At 38.9% G+C, this 21,105-nt stretch overlaps 1 protein-coding gene across 3 annotated transcripts in view; it reads left to right on the forward strand.

Annotated features, from left to right (window-relative positions):
* Nucleotides 1-21,105, forward strand: part of Grb2 (growth factor receptor bound protein 2) — a 59,664-nt gene that overhangs the window by 3,875 nt on the left and 34,684 nt on the right. For 2 of the 3 annotated variants that reach the window (XM_020156418.2, XM_020156425.2), the window contains exon 2: nt 3,718-3,939. In XM_020156418.2, the coding sequence (XP_020012007.2) occupies nt 3,862-3,939 (78 nt within the window). In that variant the 5' untranslated portion in view covers nt 3,718-3,861. The remainder of the gene's footprint in view (nt 1-3,717; nt 3,940-21,105) is intronic. The other variant, XM_074045159.1, reaches the window with a different exon arrangement.

Consider the following 21,105-nt stretch of genomic DNA (forward strand, 5'->3'; position numbering starts at 1 on the left):
GTACTGCAGAGATTGGATATTATAAAACCTTTTAAAACTTGCCAAATAGAGGGCTGGCAGAGTGGCTTAAGTGATAGAATGCCTGCCTAGCAAGTGTGAGGCCCTGAGTTCAAACCCTAGTACCACCAAAAAAACTTGCCAATTAGTACATGAAAGAACTCTTACTGCTTTAATTTGCATATCTTTTTTTATGTAGTTTAAGTAGAGTAACATTTTTAACTTATTTGAGTGACTTTACATGCCAGGCTTTGTTCAAAGCACCTCACATATATTGTTATCTAATTTAATGTTCAGTGAATTTATGTGGTAGCTATTATCCCATTTGACAGATCAGAAAAGTGGGGCTTATTTATTTATTATTATTATTTTGTCTTTTCTTTTTTTGATGCTGGAGATCCAACCCAGGGCCTCGCACATGCTAGGCAAGTGCTCTACCACTGAGCTACATCCCAGCCCGAAGTGGGGCTTATTTAAAAGGCTTGCTCAAGTTATATCTGTAATCATCTGAGTCATTATTTGAATGAATGGCATTTAGTCTGCCTATACAGTGTCAACACTAAGCTATTGCTGGTCCAGGGTTATGTATTTTATTTTTTGTGATTGGGGAAAGAAGAGAATTAAGTGGAAGAAAGAGAATGCTGCATTTTCAGTGTCCTTGAACAATTAAAATTAGCCTTTCTTAAAATTCGATGCATGTGATGAGCTATAGAGATGTGTACTAACAATTTAGAAATACTCACCAGGTGGCAGTGTTAACTGCAGTGCCAGTTCATTTTCTTGGGGGAAAACAGCAACTTCTACTCTGTTCAAATCATTGTGCAGAGGCTGGAGCTGTGGCTCAAGCTACAGCACATACTTAGCATGAACAAGGCCCTGAGTTCAATTCCTAGGACCAAAGAAATGAAAGAAAAATCACTGTACACTGTGTCTGCTTTCAGTCTTCTTCTTTTTAGTGATTAGTGTTGAGATGGGATAGTTTTTTCTATCTTAAGTAGAAGATTTGAATGCCTGCCTAATAAGCTGACCTCTAGGTTTTCTAAATGAGATGCTAATTTTTATTTGTCACAGCCTTGGAGATACTGCTTTAATTTTCTAGCAGACTGTATCTCACAAAGCCATAGTTGAGTGATTACTGGAATAGTTAAAAGTTTACCGTTTTAATCTTTTAAAGCTTGTGCTCTGGGATCTGGCAGATGAGTAGCAGCAGGAAAATGGTTTATGCTTCTGCTGTTCAGTTTTCATGCAGATTTCTTAAATCCTGAGTGATATAAAGTTTATGTCCTTTTACTTGTATCTTTTACAAATGATAATGTACTTTGACAGTGACAGTATTTGGGTTTCTATCTGATTTCTGTTTTTCAAGAATAAAACCCGTATTTTTTTTTTTTTTTTTTTTAGATCTCTTCTTTAGCTTTTCATCAATGATATGTAGTCTCAACAGTCAGTCCTAGAGACCAGTTAAAATAGGCTGTGGAAGATAGCTTGTAGCAGACATTTGGAAGCATTGGTTAGAAAAAAAAAAAAAGTAAAAATACATACATTGGAAACCAGGCAAGCTGGCGGAATGACTCAAGTGGTAGAGCACCTGCCTAGTAAGTGTGAGAGGCTCTGAATTCAAACCAAAAAAAAAGGTTTCTGGAAACCAGGCAAGTGTGTGGGGGGAAAATAGCAAGCACTTTTTAATGCTGGGAAAAACTGAAGGGTTGTGCAAAAAAGAAAGATTGATTATATTGTATTACTTAAACCATTAATGAGTGATATTTAATGATGTGTTACTATTGCTGAAGTTAGAATTGTGATATTATGCGATAGAGCAGGGAAAAATGGTTGGGGTGGAACGGCTGAGTCTATCTTTTGGGTAATAGATAATGGCCAGAATAAACCAAAAACAGCAGTACAGGCATATTATTTGGAAGTACCCTAAATAAATACAAAAGGAAAGCTAAAAACAAAACTGAGGGTGATAGTTTGTGGCTATTGGTAGGGAACTGCTTTTTTGGAAGCCTTTTCATATTCTGACTTCTAAAATTATATATATGGATTAGTTTGCTTAAAATAACTACAGAATATAATGAAGGGCTTGTAGGGATACACAAAAATAAATACTACTAATCTGTATTTTTAAAGTGTTTATGTATTTGCTGGAACTCTTTGTTTACTTTGCTCTATTAGAATCAACACCACATCAAATATCTTTAGTATAGCCTGAAAGAACAAACAGTGGTTTGGGTTATTAGATCCTTACTGCAGAATGTTTGGCTTTCAGAATTTGTCTGAAGACTTATCAGGTGGTTTCTTTCCTCCTTGATATTCTTCCGATCTGAATAGTCCCATCTGGTTTTCTGTGCAGTCCATTTGCAGCCATACTTGATTAATACCCCAATTGTTAACTTTAGAACACAAGAATGATAATCACTCGTGCCCCTCAAATGAGCTGCGAGGTGATAATTATCCAAGAAAGGTGCCACTATAAATAATCTGTCCCCATTCTGCCAGTGCCCTTGTTTTCTGCTTTTGTTTAGCGTGTGGGAAGATGGTGACTGTGCAAACAAGAACGGGGCTTTATTTTCTTTTAAGTATGCAAAAGTCAAGTTTGTGTCCCATGTTCATCGTAGGAGATAGGAGTGCACTGCCTCAAGCTCTCTAATCTGCTGTGTGTAAGTTTGACAGAATCTTCTATCTGCAGAATTCAGTTTGCCTCCATTCAGTGCTTTTCTGACTGAGAAAATAAACTGTACTAACAGTGATTGTGTAAGACTTAGGTTTGACTTTTGTTTTTTTTTTTTTTCTTTTCCATTTTGTGGCACTGGGGATTGAACCCAGGGTCTTGTACTTGCTAGGCAAGGTTTGATTAGACACCACTCCCTGTACTTTATTTCCCCAGCTGAGATACTTGGCAGGTCAGGTTCTCTAGAAGGGATGCCTTTCAGATGTAGATTAGGACTCAGCTGTGGTTCAGGTTACTTACAAATGATATGGAGGCCTTTTTTTGGAATGCTGAACCTTGGTCATCTGTTTTAAGAATTGGGTAGACCCCAAAGTTTTTGGAGATCTTCAGGGGAAAGGGAGCCTTATGCAAGAGCAGATCATCATCAAAGATCTCTGAGCCTGATATCTTTATCTGGCGATCAGGGCTTGAAGTGGTAGTAAATAGAATTAAAAAGCAGTTCCCAGGTTCAGTTTCTCTCAATTTCATAAGAACACACCAAAATTTAGTTTTAAGTAAAAAGTAAAACACCTCCAGACCAAAGCCTGCACGGCTTGCTTTTGACTGCTGTGGTGGGGAGCCAGAAGGTGAAGGGGACTCCTTGTTTAACTGGGAAGAGTCTGGTGCCACTCCCAGGTTGGGCCTTTATTTCAGAGGACTGCATTGGGTGCCTGAGTAGAGGGTGAGGGGTACTGGTAGAAAGGCAGAGACTGCACCTCCTGCCCCTGTCTGCACACTGCACACCACGCACGCACACCCAGCGGGAAGGAAGAGGAAGTGTATTCTGGAATAGCTCAAGCAGCTGCCGCCATTGGCCGCTGGGCCTGTCAGTCGCCTGGGCCTGAGGCTGAATAGAGGAAGAAGGAGAACTGAGCTGTTGCCTGGAAGGGAGGTGGAGGGCTGAGCGCGGTTGAGCCAGGGGGCGTGGGGGCTGGGACAGCAGGCCGATTGGCAGGGCGGGGCTGCCATAGATTTGGGCACTTCTCTTAATCATCGCTCTTCTGATTCAGGGTGGCATTGTGTGTCCAGGTGCTGTGCTGTGCCCGAGTAGTACCAGAAGAGAGCGAGGCTGAACCCAGAGCGCTGGGTTGCTTCAGCTGGGAAGACTTCCTTCCCCCCTGCTCCAGGCTGCTGAGCACTGAGCAGCGCTCAGAATGGAAGCCATCGCCAAATATGACTTCAAAGCTACTGCAGACGATGAGCTGAGCTTCAAAAGGGGGGACATCCTTAAGGTAAGTGTTGATGCCCAGTGCAGTCAGTGCTCAGATCCCTTCTCCTTGTGCTCAGCTCCTTTCTTTCACCCTGAAAACAAACACAAAGAAGCTGTGCTTTTGCAGTTTTAACATTTGCCATCGATTTATCTGGATAGCTTGCGATAGATAGCGAGTAGAATAAATGAGAATTAAGAGTTGGTGTGATGTGTGGTCTTTAACTGCCTTTGTGTGAATGCCCTGAGGATTTCTGTTGGTACTGGTAGTATTCTGGAAAAAGACAAAGTAATATGATCGTAGAAAGGAAGGATATGAGAAGATTGATTTACCTTGTAAAGTTTTATTCAAAAAACTCAGATTTTTTTAAGCCCAAAACTTGAAGTATTTATGTAAAAGCATTCCATTAGTCTTATATGGCCAAAAGATTTTGCATTCTGTAATATGAATCTAGTAGGTTAGAAATTAATTTTCTCAGTTTAGAGAGGCTAGAAGTATATGCTGAAACTTTTTTTTTATTCTTTGTGAAAAAAAACTAATGGAGTTCTAAATAATAAAGTCAACTTGCTACTGTGCAAGTTGGTTTTGAATTTCTTAAAAGTGCCTTGAGCAATTATTATTATTAAAATCTAATTGCACAAAAACTGTCAGTTTAGAAATAAGGTTCTTCATGGTTTGCAGCTATTTTGAGCCCCACCATTTAGACAGCATTTGGTCCCCACCTGGCACATGTTAATTACGTTGTTTACCCAGTTGACTAGAGCGGTTTGCCCTTTTGGATATGTAATTTATTTTACAGGGTTAATGTTATCAAAGTGAGGAAAAGCTGAAGTTTACGTTTCGCCCTGATAACACAAAGAAGCTGTGCTTGTGTAGTTTAACATTTGCCTTCAGGTTTTATCGGAATAGCTTGCGATAGAATAGATAGTAGAATAAATGAGAATGAAGAGAGTTGGTGTGATGTGTGTCTTTAACTGAGTTTGTGTGAATGCCCCGAGGATTTCTGTTTGTTTGTTGATACTGGTATTATTTCAGGAAAACGGAATACTTAACATGTGTTCAAAGTAATATGTGTTTACAGTATTCATTGTGCCTCAGGTTTTGGCATTCTTTCCTCTGTTTCTTAGTCCAGATTGTTGGAACTTGCCAGCCATTTGTTTACTACCCCTGAATGAAATTCTAAGAATTTATAAAGGAAGAAAGTGAAAATGTGATTTATAGGAAAAATCATATAGACGGAATTGTGGGTTTTGTTTTAGTTATGTGTCCCTACTGATAGGTATTCTACCCTCAGCACTGCAGCTATGAGATCGACTCTGAAATTACCTGCACAGTTGTTTCTTAATGTTAGAAATATAGGTTGAACTTCATTAGATGGTGATACTGAGAAGCCCTTAAGGAAGAAGAAAGCTTTGTTGTGACACAAAGTTCTTTGAGGTGTCCATGGAGTCAGCACTGTTTGTCAGAAAGTGTGTAGACAGAACCAGCCGTAGGCTTTAGGAAGACATGAGTCTTCTGTCTCTGATTTCTTAGACAGCTAGAATGCAGAGCTACTGACTGACTGTCATTGTCATACAGAGATAATCTGATACTTTTGTGGGTGATTACTGTGTTCAGCAGACAACCCACTTGTGATATCATATAATAAGACCGACTCCTCAAGTACCTACACTTGTAGCCTGCACAAAACCCTTTTGAGCAGGGTTTTTTTGTTGTTTTGTTTTTGTTTGTTTTTCAGTATATAGGCTTCTCCAGCAGACTTACCCTAGATACTTGGACCTGAAAGCTAGTAGTTCATATTGTCCTCTAAGTCTATCCCATTGCATATTTAGCACTAAATCAAATTAAAACAAAACTTGGTCCTTCATTACTGTCTCTGAAGTTTGTCCTAGACGTAGACAATGAACATTTGGTAAGTTCTTTGTCTTAAATTAGTCAGCTCTGGAACCAGTGTAAAGCTTTATTTTATCCCATTATCAGGAAATATGATATTGTGTAACTTTTGCCTCAGAAAGTTTTCTGATGGGGGAGAAAATGAAGCAGAGCACTCACCTTTACTTGCAGATTTTCCTTGAGGAGAGAGAAAAATACTTATACTTAGTTCTTTCCAGTTTGGTAGATAATGGGGATATGAAATCATAATGCCATTATTGCTTTTGAATGATGACCACTAGCTGTTAGTAATCTTGCAGCTTTATGCAAAAAAAAAAAAAAAAGACTATGTTGGTACATAGTCTCATAACTGTGAAACAACTGAATGAAGAGGAGAGATATGGCTTTGTCTTAAGAGCTGTTAGTAAAAAATTAAACAAACAAAAACTTTATTTTGCAATACTAGGGTTTGAACTCAGCCTGCTTGCTAGGCAGATGCTCTACCACTTGAGCCATGCCCCCAATCCTTTTTGCTTTTTCTTTTTTTTGGTTATTTTTCTAATAGGGTCTCAAGTTTATTCCAGGCTGGCCTAGACTGTGATCCTCCTGTTTACACTTCCCAAGTAAGTGGAATGACAGGTGTGTGCCACCATACCCAGCTATTTTTATTGGTTCAGATGGGGGTCTCTTGAACAAACTCTTTGCCTGGCTGACTGGCTTGAATGTTGATCCTCTAGATCTCCACTTCCTGAGTAGCTAGAATTACAGGCTTGAGACACTGCACACAGCTCGTTTGATTTTTTTTTTTTTTTTTTTTTTGGTGGTATTGGGTCTTGAACTGAGCGCCTACACCTTGAGTTGCTCCACCAGCCCTTTTTTATGATTTTTTGAGATTGGGTTTCAAGAACTATTTGGTTGGGCTGGCTTCAAACCTCGATCCTCCTGACCTCTGCCTCCTGAGTAGCTAGGATTATAGGTGTGAGCCATTGGTGCCCAGCTTAGTTCATTTGATTCTTTAAGGAGTAAACCAACTTCATTTGACTGGGTTTGTTGTCATTTGATAACTCTTTAGAATGTTAGTTAGCCCAAACATGTTTACAAGTAGTTGGGATAACATTGAACAATTTAACTTTGAAGTAGGCATATATTTGCTCAGAGTGATAGAGAAGTCTCACTATGTTATCCAAGCTATCTTACTACGTTATGGGCTTATGGGCTGGGGGGTGTGACTCTAGAAGCAGAAGTGCCTGCCTGGCAAGCACAAGGCCCTAAGTTCAAACCCTAGTACCACCAAAACAATACAAAACAAAAAAAGGTCAAATATGTGGGCTCAAGTGATCCTCTTGCCTCAGCTCCAGAGTAGCTAGGACTATAGGCATGTACCACCATACCTGGTTGCCCTACCTTGATAAGAAAACATGTGCATATGGGTATTGAATACATTTCATTTCAGGATAGTGAAATAGGGGCTTTGCCCTCTACCTCTGACTAGAGTTTAGAAGGGTTACATCCTCTTGCTATCTTTCAGCTCCTGGTTAACTTTTAGTTAATGTTGACTTCCATCTAATAGACCCTTTCCTTACATTCTTTGTACATACTGACCTACTACTCCTACCTTGAGAAAAGAGGAAAATAAAAAGCACTTTAGGAAGCCTAAAACAGAACTGAATGCTTCAATGTATGTCTTTGTTACCTTCTTTGTTATATAAACTTGTGTTTTTCTTGGTATGGGATATGGGAGAGCACTGGGGCTTAAAAATGGAAGGACTTGTCAGGCGCTGGTGACTCACATCTGTAAGCCTAGCTACTTAGGAGGCAGAGATCAGGAGGATCGCAGTTTGAAGCCAGCCTGGGCAAATAGTTTGTGAGACCCTATCTCGAAAAACTCTTCCCAGAAATAGGGCTGGTGGAGTGGCCCAAGGTGAAGGCCCTGAGTTCAAGCCCCAGTACTACAAAAAGAAAAAAATGGAAGAACTTTTGTTTCAGGCTTCAGGCCTTGCATGGTGAAATGCACTTAAGTTCTCCATCATCGTTGTGTAGACTTAAGTTAGTGTCCAATATTCTCTACTGACAAGTCCTTGACTAAGAGGCTGGGAGTATAGTGACAGAACACTTGTGGGTTCCATTTCTAGAACCCTCTCCTCCAAAAAAAAAAAAAGCACCCCTCTATAGTCTTCCATTGGTCGCATAAAACTGCCTGAGTTTACCTTGGAGTTGCAGCTGCCATTTATACATACTTCAGATAGTGCTGCACAGGAATTCAAAGGCCATTTTACACTTGTAAACCTGTGCTTTCTCCAGCATAGAGCTGGCTTCTTGCTTGCTTCAGCTCTGTAGGGAACCAGTTGTGCTGGTGTCATCTCTGGTTCACTATCTCTACCGTTTTCCTGAACTACTTGAGAAATAGGTCTTTTGCTCACCTTCAGCTCTTGGTAATGTCCTCCTGTGTCTGTGCTGCTCAGTCTATTTCAGTGTTACAACGAGCACCTCCTTGAACCAGATTCTGGGATAGGTTGCTTTAAGAGTTGGGGAATAAATGTAAGATGCACTTTCTCCCGTCAGTAGCTCTAAAAGCAAGTAAGAGAAGTGAGTAAGATTAATATGTGAAACAGTACAAAACAGTATATTAACTTATAGGAGTTTTATAATGTGAAAAAAACCTTTTAAAATATCTTAAACTTATTAGTGTACAGATGAAAGAAGTGGTCTTTCAAAGGGATTAAATGATCTACCCAAGATCATGTAATCATTCTTAGTAGTAAACTGGTATTTGTGGTATGCTAGAGCTGTGTTTAGCTGGAACTGCTGAAGTAATTGAGGAAGCCAGTGTCAGTGGCTCACACTTGTAATCCTATCTACTTGGACGGCTGAGACTGCAGCCTCATAGTTCATGAGACCCCATCCCCAAAATAACCAGAGCAAAATAAACCGCAGGTGTGGTAAAGCAGTAAGTAGTGTGCCTGCTTTAGAAGTGTGGTCTCAAATCCAAGTCTCACTCAAAAAAAAAAAAAAAAAGACTAATTCAGGAAAGGAAGAGACTGGTAAGAGCTGACATCAGAAAAAGGTGTGTGCAAGAGGTGAGATTTGAACTATACCTTGTGAGATGAACAGGATAGGGCTAGGTGAAGAGAAGGGAAAGTATTCAAGGGGGATGATAGGGGTAAAGTTGTGCTCGTTGTGTTTGAGATAGAAAGGTGAGAATAAGGGTCTAGACTATAGCATGACAGAAAAAAAGGTAGCATTGGAGAAAGGTAAGAAAAACCTAGAGGCTGGAGGTTTGGTTCAAGTGGTAGAGGGCCTACTTTGGAAGCACAAGGCCCTGAGTTCAAAACCCAGTCCCACAAAAAAAAAGAAGACAAACCTAGTAAGGGTTTGATCTGGTCCTTGAAAAGCTTCAGAAGGTTTTTACTGATGAAGAGAGTATCCTTTGTACATAATGGGTTGCAAGAAGGTGATCCAGAGTCCCAAGCCTGGAAGGTTGCAGTAATCAGAATGTGAGGTAAGTGCAGCAGAGGTACTGGATATTAGGAATGAAAGAGGAGGGGGTTTGAGATGTACTGCCAGGAAACATGGGATTTCTGCCATCATCTAATGGCATTTGCATATGTCCCCTGTGTAGTTGAGCAGAGAATAGCCATTGATTATGAATTTCAGTGTAATTTTTTTTTTTTTCAATACTGGGGTTTGAATTCAGGTAGGCGCCCTACGGCTGGAGCCATGTCTTCCCCAAAGCAAATAAATTTGTGTTATATTCATTTTGTCAACAAAATGGACTATTTCCAAATAGAGGCTGAGAGTGAACTTTCAGTTCCTGTACAAGACTCTGGAGGAGACTGGCTAAAGATTGGTCTTCCTCTTTTGGAAAAAGAAATAAGTAAGGAATTGCAGTGTTCCTTAGGGTTATTTCCATATACCATAGGTTGAAGTCACCATTGAATAGCTCCCATTTAGGGAGCATTCGCTGACTATCACGAAGTTACACACTACTCCTAGTCTTCTTGGACACTGAAAGCTGCACAGGACCAGCCCCATCTTACTCTAAGGTGCAGAAACAGTCTCAGAGATGAAGACTTGCTCAGGCTCACTCAGCTGGCACCTGGCAAAGTGGGAAGTTGGAAGTCTGGCTGCCACAGTCTGCAATGCATTCTTACTCCTCTGAACTGCCAGGTGTGAGCAAAGCAGAAATGTAGGGTACCAGTAGTTGTGCTTTGTTCATCCCTCAGGCATTGCTTCTACTGAGTGACTTACTGGACTTCCTGCCTAAAGTAAGCTGCTTTCAATGGTGAAGAAATGCAAATAAAAGGGGCTTGTTTTGGCCAGATGCTGGTGGCTCACACCTGTGATCCTAGCTACTCAGGAGGCAGAGATCAGGAGGATCAAGGTTTGACGCCAGCCCACACAAAATGAAAGCAAGACCCTATCTGAAAAATACCCAACACATAAAAGGGCTGGTGTAGTGGCTCAAGTGATAGAGTTCCTGCCTAGCAAGCATGAGGCCCTGAGTTCAATTCCAGTACCACAAAAAAAAAAAAAAAAAAAAAAAAAAAGAAGGTCATTTTGTGTGAGATCAGCAAAGATGGTAAAGATTGATCCTATTCTCTGTCGGCTAGGGTGTGAGGAAATGAGTACTGCTTCCTCGTGTCTATGGGCTTTCACAGTGGTGGCTTGGTGGTATGTATCAGAATATGTAGTGACCTAGCAATTACACTTGAAAGAACTCTAAAAAATTCTCAAGTTTAAAAAAGTTTTTTTTTTGTTTGTTTTTTGGGACGGTCTTGCTGTGTAGTTCAGATACTGGGGTTTGAACTCAGGGCCTCAACGCTTGTTAGGCAGGTGCCCTTACCATTTGAGCCACTCCACCAGTCTGTTTTGTGTTGTTTATGTTTTTGAGATAGGGTCTTGAAAACTATTCACCCAGGTCTGGCTTTGAACCATGATCCTCCTGAGAAACTAGGATTACAGGCGTGAGCCACTGGTGCCCGGCTATCCTCAAGCTCTTGAGCTTTGTGCCTCAGCCTCTCAGTGGTGGATTACAGGTATATATCAGCACACCCAACTAAGGATATTTATTTCCATGAATTTGTGTACTACCTAGAAAAAATTTTTGCCAGTTAAATTATAAAATTCTATCAATTGTAAGATGCATTTCGGAGCTATTAAAATATGTAAAGGGGCATCTTTTTTTATTTTTATTGTTTTATTATTCATATGTGCATACAATGCTTGGGTCATTTCTCCCCCCTGCCCCCACCCCGGCATCTTTTTTTTTTAAGAGGGCATCTTTCAATTGCTGTAATTATTAGAAAAACAACAACAAAATACCCTCCATCATTAGTAAAGTACATAGGTAGATTACAGTACCTATGAAATGAAATACTGTGAAAAGTGGAATGCGAATGTAAATGTCTATACTTGTACAGGGGAATGTTTAAATGGATCTTCTTTTAATAAGAAATAATATAATGTATTGAATGGTTAGTAAGCCTCTCATGAAGCTAAGTATTTTTGCTTGCATCCTCCCCCCACCCCACCCCCACATATTCTGGGGATTGAACCCAGGACCTCTCAGTTGCTAGGCAAGCACTCTACCTCTTGAGCCATGTCCCCAGCCCTTACATTCTTTTAATCCTCACAGTAGTTTTTAAAGTCAGGTACCATTATCCCTATTTTCTTGGTGAGGAAAAGGTAGGTTAAATAATTTGCCCAACTTCACAGGTTAGGATTCAAACCCAGGCTGGTTGGACTCCTAGTTCCATGTTCTTTTATTTATTTATTTTTCATGGTTCACGGGTTGAACACGGGTCCTCATGCTTGCTAGGCAGATGCTCTACCACTTGAGCCATGAGTCCAACCCCTGCTTCCATGTTCTCGATCACTACACTTTAAATCTTTCTATGCACAAATGAAGTCCAACTAGAGAATGAGACCATTTAGGGAAGATTGTGTTCTCTCTCTCATATATATATTATGGTACTGGGAATTGAACTTGAACTATACCCCAACCCTTTTGTTTTTTAAGACAGGGCCTCCTTAGTTTGCCTAGGCTGGGCCGAGACTTGGAATCCTCCTGCCTGTGCCTCCCAGATAGCTGGGATCACAGGCATTCACCACCATGCCTGGCTCTCTTTTCCTGTTACCTTCACTAACTTCTTTCTGAGCAGTCCTCTTGAGAGTATCTGTTTTCTTCAAGTGACTGGATTTCAGGTGATTAAGAAAAAAAAAAAGGCTATTTCTATGTACTTTCCTGTGTTACTTTACTTTAAAAGAACACAGGTATTCATTTTATTGAAACAATAGTTATATTAAAATAGTAAGTAGTTAGCATTTTGCATCTAGTTCAATTTGAAAGATAGTTCAAGAAATTTAAATGCTATGCTCAGGGGTTGGTTTTTTGTTTTGTTTCGTTTCTGTGATTGAGGTTTAACCTGATTTTAAATCTTTTAAGCTATAGCCTAAGTTTACTGTGGTCATGCTCAGTATCATAAAACTTTGAGACATCAAATGCCATTTCGAGGAAATCTTGATCCTTTTGGCAGATATTTTCTCAATTTCACCCCCTCATGGGTTTGAAGTAAGAGACCTCTATAGTTTATATTATAAGGAATACAGGCTGTAGGCTAGACCTTCCTTAAATCACAACTCTTCTGTTAGCAGATCCAGCAGTGATATTGGGCAATTTACTTAATGACTTTCTGATGTGGTCCTCCCATCTGTAAAGTGAGAACAATAATACCTACTTTCCTAGGGTTGTTGTGAAAATTAAAAGAGTTAACATGTTAGTGTGCTTAAAACAATGACTAGTCTAAAGTAGACAGCAATTGCTAGTTCCCATTAGTTTTATTAATGTTACTCAATTGTACAACTTTGGTAAGGGGAACTATTAAGACACATGTCTCTACCCATAAAACTGGCAAATGCCTGTCTTCTATTAACTCAAATTCAGGAGTTTCAACTCTATCCTAGAGCTCAGCTGAAAGCCCAGTATCGATGATGCACTGTTTGGAAAATAAATAATTTCTCCATTCGTACACATCTGTAGTCTCAGGGTTAAACCTCAGGCAGAGAGATGGATACCTTTGCAGAGTACTACTGAGGTCTCTCTTCTGTGGAATTCTTCGCTTCAGTGGCGCTTTGGGATTATGCTGTTGGCTAACAACACAAGATGCTTTAAAAAACAGCCTTGGGAGAAACGCACGGTGTTATTTACTCTCAGGATATTAAGACCTCTCATTATCTGTGTACTCTTGACAGACCCCTGGGAGAACACTTTTATTTTCATCTTTTCCTTTCTTTTCTTTCTTTATGCAGTTCAGGGTCTCGTGCTTAATAGACAGGTACTCTGCCACTTAAGCCACTTTACCAGCCCTTTTTGCTTTAGTGATTTTTCAGATAGGGGCTTGTTTTTTTTTCCCTGGGTAGCTGGGATTATAGATACATACACTATACCTGGTTTATTTGTTGAGGTGGAGTTTTGCTAACTTTTTGTGTAGGCTAGCCTCAATCTGAGATCCTCCTGCTCTCCGCCTCCTGTATTATAGGTATATACCACCACATGTGTCTTAATTAATTGTTAGTTTAACAGTGAGTTTACAAAATCTAGATTTAAGCTGGGCATGGTAGCACCAGCCTGTAATACTAGCACTTAAAAAACTGATGCAGAAGGATCTCAAATTCAAGACCTTGCCTCAAAATAATAAGTTTTAAATAATTAAATAAATGAAATTTAGGTTTAGCAAATTGGCCAAAGTAATTCTTAACATTCTCCTGAAAAATGCAAAAAGAATCAGTTTAGTCATAAGTGGGCCCAGCTAGGAGGCATGGGTAGGAGGCCAGCCCTAGATAAAAATGCAAGACCTTACCTGAAAAATAATTAAAGCTAAAAAAGGGGCTGGAGGCATGGCTCAGGTGGTAAATTACATGTCTTAGTAAGTGTGAGGCCCTGAGTTCATACCCCAGTGCCACAAAAAAAAAAAAAAAAAATCAGTCATTAAGTGAGAGTTTGGACCTTGAAACTGTAGGATTCACTGAAAACAAGAGACTGAAAAAGACATTTCCTGTCTCTTTTGTGCTATTATTTCATAGATCTTCTCTTTTCTATTCCATTCTTTTTTCTCTGGCTTTTGTGTTTGCTTGTTTGTTTGTTTTGTTGTTGTTTTTGAGACAGTGTCTTTTGTATCCCAGGCCGGCGTTGAACTTACTATGTAATGCAGGCTGCCCTCAAACTCTTGAACCCTGGCCGCCTCATTCCTTCCTGGGTACACGTGTGAGCTACTGTGCCCAGCTTGTGGGTCTTCAGCTTGATAGATAAGTATATATGGTTTGAAAAGGAGTTCGGGGGAGGACCTATATTCAGTTTATTTTATTAGCACTATTTCCATTTCACTTTATTTAAAATTAACATACATTAATAGAAAAAAGAAACTCAAAATTCTGTATAAATTCCTTCACTCCAGTCTTTTTATTATTTCAGATCTCCTCCAAGCTTTATCACTGCACATACATTTTCATGATGCTATAATTGTAGTGGTCTTAAAACACATATATATAGCTGGGTAAACTGTCTTGGTGCATTGAAAAAAAAAATGCACATACATGGGGATGTAGTTTAGTAGTAGAGCACTTGCCAAACACGCACAGGGCCCTGGGTTTGAGTTCTAACAGTAGAAAAATAAAACAAGCCTATGACAGACATGTTGCCATTTTCCATAATAGCTTTGCTAATTATTTTTAATGGTTATATATCAAGATAATAATGTTCTATAATTTAACTGTTTCCTTATTGTTGGATATTTTGATTGTTTCTGTAATTTAGTTCATATTCTCAAGGAGACTTTTGATGTATACATTAACCTGTTGTCCAAAAGGACCGGGCAAATGGTTACCTAGCTTAAGAAAAAGACTAGCCTACAGTCCCTAGCTAGAAATATAACAGCACAGCTAACATTTGCTTCATTCTCTAATCTTCAGCAACAGTAGAACGTTATTTGAACATTTGCGGTGTTATATGGGACTGTGGTAGCCGTATTTATGAAAATGATTAAATATCTTTGGCATCTAGTGACATAGTTTTTCTGACACATTTTATTCATGCTGTTCTTTCGGGTGATTAATTTGCTTTTATGTCTGGATCAAGTTAAATTAAAAAGTAATTATGATATTGGAGACATTTGTTATTCGTAGACATTAGTAGTTTTATAGGTTTTTTTTCTTTTTGTGCGACTGGGGTTTGAAGTCAGGGCTTCACGCTTGCAAAGCAGGTGCTCTACTCCTTGAGCCACACCTCCAGTCTGTTTTGCTCTGGTTATTTTGGAGATGGGGACCTCACAAACTGTTTGCCCACGTTGGCCCCAAACTGTGATCCTCCCAGTCTCAGCTTCCCAAAATAGCTAGGATTACAGGTGTGAGCCACCGGTGTCCAACTAACGTGCAGTGGTTTGAATTCAGTTTTTCTTCTTTGAACTAAATGAATCTCTTCTAGAGGAAGACTAATCTGTCCTAACTCAAGTCTGGTAGAAGGCCAGGCTGGTCTGGGCTCAACCTCCCAAGTGCTGGGCTTACAGGTGTGCACCACCACACCTGGCTCAAGTTACAGTTTTTCAGAGGTTTCTTTACCCATTTTTTTCCATTTTTTGTTTGTTTTTAGCTGAAGTCAAATTTTTATTTTATTATATATCAACTTCTATAAAGTGTTCACCTTTGAAAAGTAAAGAGGATAGAGATTTAAAATTATTAGTGGCTTTTAGTTATTCATTGTACATTTAAATAATCAAGTATATTTTTTAATTTTTTTTTAAATGTGTATTGGAATGTTTCAATAGAAAAGTGTAAAAGAAAGTTAGGTCATTCTTCCTACCCAGATAACTTACTTAATATTAAATAAATAAGTAAGTAACTCTTATTATCATATGAGATATGATAATGATAAATTTCTTATCATTAGAAAATTTATATGGCAAACCCTCTTCCCAAAGAAAATCATTGTCGGGGTTATGTGTAACTTTTCAGGAAATAGTATTTAATGGTTATAGCCATTAAGTTACTTTCTGCATACAGTGAAACAAGAAGAAACTTAATTAAAACTTTTCATAATAAAAGTAAGAGAGTGCCGTAGCTCAGAGCATGTGTGTGCCAGGCAATTAGAGCAGGCTACACCAGTTAAGATTTTTCTCAGAGTCACATGCTAAGCTGAGTCACAATGAATGAAAGCAGAAACTTGTGAATTTCCTCAAAAATTGTGCTAATGTAGCTCAGGCTGGCTGTTGTTTTCCCAAGTGCTAGGATTATGGGTGTGCACCACTGTGCTTGGCTATGCTCAACCCCCCAAGAGCTGGGTTTATAAACCACTTTTCCTTTTTTTTTTTTAAAGTGGGCAGAAGTGGGTCTTTTTTTTTTTTTTTGAAAGTTCTTATTATTATATAATAGTTGTATGAAGGATTTCTTTGTGACATTTCCATATGTGTACAATGTGCGCCCTAGTTTGGTTAATCCTCTCCAGTAGCCATTTTTCCTTAGAGAATGGATGTTTGCAGTTAAAATTTCTCTCTAATTCCCCACTTCAGTTGCATTCCATAAATTTGGGTATATAATTTTTGTTTTCATTTCGAAGTATTTCCTTATTTCTCTCTCTATTTATTTGACCTTTTGGTTATTTGGTAGCATGTTTTTAAAATTCCTATACATTTCCCAAAATTCTTTCTGTTGATTTTTGTTTTGATTCCATTTCAGTTGTATGACTTCATTCCTCTTAGATTTATTGGAGATTGTTTTGTGCCCTACTATGTGGTCTGTCCTAAAGAATGTTCTGTGAATTTGAGATGAGTGACTATTTTGCTGTTGTTGGGTGGTATCTTCTATAGATGTTTCACATTCAGATGGCTGATTATTTTTTCCTTATGTGAGTGTGTCATGATTATTGTATTTTGATGAATTCTTTTTTTTTTTTTTTTTTTTTTGGTGGTATTGGGGTTTGAACTCAGGGCCTCATGCTTGCTAGGAAGGCACTCTACCACTTGAGCCACTCCGACAGCCCTATTTTGATGAATTCTTAAAACTACTTACAGTACCTCGATGAACCATATGAACAAACTATTATTTTTTTTTGGTGGAACTGGGTTTGAATGCAGGATCTCACACTTGCTAAGCATGTGCTCTTACTGTTTGAGCCATTCTGCCATCACTTTTGTGTGTATGTGATGGTTTTGTTTTTGTTTTTTTTTTTTAGATAGGGTTGTTTGAACCATTTTTCTGAGGCTGGCTTCAAACCTTGATCCTTCTGATCTCTGCCTTCTGAGTAACTAGGATTACAGGCATGAGTCACCGGCACCCAGCCTCAACAAGTTATTGAGTATTTCCTAGGTGAAGGTACTATGCTTAGTGGTAAGGTTCATAGGAAGACCAAGATTGTAGATGTAAATAATATTGAATAATATACTATTTTAAGAGCTTTGCTAAAGGCATGCATTGGATGCTTTGAATAAAACAGAAAGATATTGAACTGTTTTCTGAGGTAATTTAGAAGCTTTGTCCATGCAGATATGCCTGACTTACTGAAAACTTTTGTTCTAATGTTAGCAAAGCTTACCGTCAACTCTGAAGAGTGCCTAAAGTTGGAAGTTAAATTGACCTTCAATGAGTTTGGCATTCATAAAAGTAGACATGAGCCATATTGATAGCAACAGGGCATATGTAAGAGCCTCAAAATAATTATGGCACTTGTCTTACATTCTTGTTAAAGACTTAAGGTAAAAATGCCTTCAAACTTCATGCCTACACTCCTACTCTTTCTTAAGGAAGTACTCTGTGAAGTAAGTTTCTACTACATGCATGTATGCAGAAAATACGCAATAGAGTGTTTTAAGTGGGGCTACTTTAAAAAAAAACCCTATTTATTTTCGGGTCCCCAACAGTTTGAGCTGATACTTTTTTTTTTTTTTTTTTTTGACAGTACTGGAGTTTTGAATGCAGAGCCTCAAACTTGCTAGGCAGGCACCCTACCACTTGAACACTTTTTCAAACTTTTTTTTTGTTGGTAAGACTTGGAGTTTGAACTCAGGGCTTTGCACTTGCAAAGCAAGCTCTCTACCACTTGAGCCACACCTCCAGTCCATTTTACTGTGGCTACTTTGGAGTTGGGGGTCTCATGAACTATTCACTTGGGTTGGCCTCAAACCTCATTCCTCCTGATCTCAGCCGTCTCAGTAGCTAGAATTGCAGGTGTAAGCCACTAGCATCCAGTCAGTAGGGCTGCTTTTAACTAGAATGTTCTATGTATTGAAAATTAACTTCAGGAATGGAAGGCAGTAAGCCTTTTATTTTCTCTGTCACCAGAATGTGACTATATTTTACAAGTTTGTGAAAAGTCCAGAATGGTACACACCTAAAACCTACTAGCTATGTGTTAATTTCTAAAGTTAAAAAAAGTCAGTGATCAAAAGTAGGAAAATGGGTGTAGCTTAAAGGTGAGCATTTGCCTAGCATACGTAAGGTCTTAGTTTTTATACCCAACACCACAAAAAAAAAAAAAAAAAGAAAATTGCTCAAGTAAATAAAGAATTCCTTTTCATAGACCTGAAAAATATTTACATAGTTAATATTGTTTGTCAGATATAAGCATGGAAGCCCCAAAATCTATGGTTGGTACAGGAGGATAGTACTTGTATTTTCAACTACTTGTATTTCAAGTAGTTGCGGTAGGGTCTCCTCTGGGTCCCCTCCTTAAGATAAAAGTAAAACTATTAAAGTATCATTAGTAAGCATACATTTGAGGGTGTAAGGGAAGGGTGATGAAGGCGAATATGGTAGACATATTTTGTTTTTCATATATAAAAACAGAATGATTAAGCCTGTTGAGATTGTTGTAGGAAGTGGGGAGGGAAGTGAGGGTGAATCTTAGTTGAGATGCACTGTAAGCACATATGTAAATGTCACAATGTATCCCCTCTGCAGCTATGATATGCTGATTTTAGAAGCATTCATTTACAGAACATAGATGTGTGTGTGTGTCATGTGTACACTGAGGATGGAGCACAGAGTGTGCATGTGCTAAGCATGTGCGGTACCACTGAACTGCTTCCCTGGCCCCTGAACCTAGGTTTTTAAAGAGTAGTTTTTAATCTTCAAACATTTTTAGACTTATAAATTGAGAGACCCACAGTGAGTTCCCATATAACTCACAACAAGTTTCACCTATTATTAACAGCTTATATCAGTATGGTTGTGTTTGACACCATTAATGAACCAATATTGATGCATACTTTCTTCAGGTTTCCTTAGTTTTTCCTAACATCCTTTTTCTATTCAGGAAGCCCCAATGTTAAATCATGCCTCTTAAGGCTCATCTGAGCAGTGACAACTGAGCACAGATTTTTTAAATACATAGATATCATTTTAATATTTGCTTTTTAAAAGCTCTTTGATAGTTCCTGCTTAGTGACAGGACATTTTGTAAAAGTTTATAAATTATGCTGCTTTAGAAGATGTTATTTCTCACGTAATGCATGTTAATGGCATTTTAAGGATGGGCCACAAAGTATTTAGCTTCCATGTGCTGAACGTCATGTAGTATCTAAACTGTGCTGTTCAATACTGTAGCCACTAACCATATTTGGCTATTTAAACTTATAATTTAAGGGTTGTGGTGTAGCTCAGTGGTAGAGTGCTTACCTAGCATGTGCAAGGTCCTGCGTTCTATCCCCAAAACAGCAAAAATAATAATAAAATTTATAATTTAAATTAAATTAAAAATTCATTTTTTTCCCCCAGTACTGGGGTTTGAGCTCAGGACCTTGCACTTGCTGGCAGGTGCTCTACTACTTAAGCTACAACCCCAGCCCAAAAAACTCCATTCTTGTGCTGGCCACATTTCAAGTTCTGAATAGTTAGTATATTGCACACTATAGATATAGGGCATTTATGTCGTTGCAAAAAGTTTTATTGAATAGCCCTGCTCTAAATGTCTCCACCCAAAACACAGTGTTTTGATGGTCAAAGAATTTGGAGTTTTCCCTCTGAAATACCAGTACCCTCTCTTCCCTTCATGCACACTCTTACTACTGCCTGTTTTCCGGTGAGAATAAAATGGAGGAATCAGAAGAGTCATCCTTATCCAGCCGCTCCTCTGGGGTGGCCTGTGAGATGCTCTCCAGTCTAGTTCTGCCTCTTCTAATTCAGGGACCTCTGTCATGGGATGTGTAATGTGGTCTTGAGTTAAATGTGCAGACAGCAGCATCTGAGGCACATCCAGAGAGCAGAGGGAGCATTTCTTTGAATTCAGCAAAACCATAATTATTGTGTTTTCTTTTCAGAACTCTTTTATGCAAGGACTCTTAGGCAAGGCAAAGCCTTACCCTCTTGAAGATAGTTATTTAGAGTATGGGTTAACATGCACCAGAATTCTGCACAATTTCATGTCCTCACTAGAAAAGCTCTATAGTGTTTCATTGATCAGCATTTTTTTTTTCCTCATATTGGGATTTGTACTCAGGGCATTCCATTCAGCCCTCTTTTGTGATGGGCTGACTTTAAACCATGATCCTCCTGATCTCTGCCTCCCAAGTAGCTAGGATTACAGGCATGAGCTACCAATGCCCAGCTAGCATTTTGATCAGTAATGTCAGAAATAATGTTTCAGGCAATCTTAGTGGCTACATTTAAACAAACTCTTGTTGGTTTCCACAAATGGCTTAGTTTCCCTGCATATTGAGCTATCTTGTCATGTTGTTCCTTTTGTTTGATATGATTTTTACCATAAAAAATCAAACTGCTTAAGTATGCTGTGGGTTGTAAGCTTAGATTTCACTTCCCTTGGCCATACCCTTCTGTCATTGCTTAGGACAGGTCCAAGCTCCTGTAGACTATCTGAATGCTCCTCTTTCCTCACTGCCCCTCCAGCTGCCCTTTTCACACGTTTGTGCCTCTTGCCTATGTCTTTTGTCTCTCCACATCAGCAGCTTACTGATACTAGACAGTATGTTGGAGGGGAGAGGAGGTGACTTTGAAATCCACACCTTATTCATCCTGTTCAGAATGACTTCAGTCTAGGGTTGACACCATCTTTGTGTCACCTGGTGTTGTCCTGTCAGAGTTCAGTGTTGGTTCTTATGGTGCCTCAGCTCTTTTGCCTTTGTTGATATGACACACAAGAAATAGGAACTCATTTTTTTTTAGTACTGGAATTTGAACTCAGGACCTTGCACTTGCTAGGAAGAACTCTTAAATTTTCACTGGAGTTTTTTATTCATGTGTACATGTATATGTGTGTATATGTATGTATGTGTGTATATGTATTTATGTGTGTATGAATGTATGTAGTCATCATCT

Source organism: Castor canadensis, chromosome 11 (genome assembly GCF_047511655.1).
Source record: "Castor canadensis chromosome 11, mCasCan1.hap1v2, whole genome shotgun sequence".
NCBI lineage: Eukaryota > Metazoa > Chordata > Mammalia > Rodentia > Castoridae > Castor > Castor canadensis.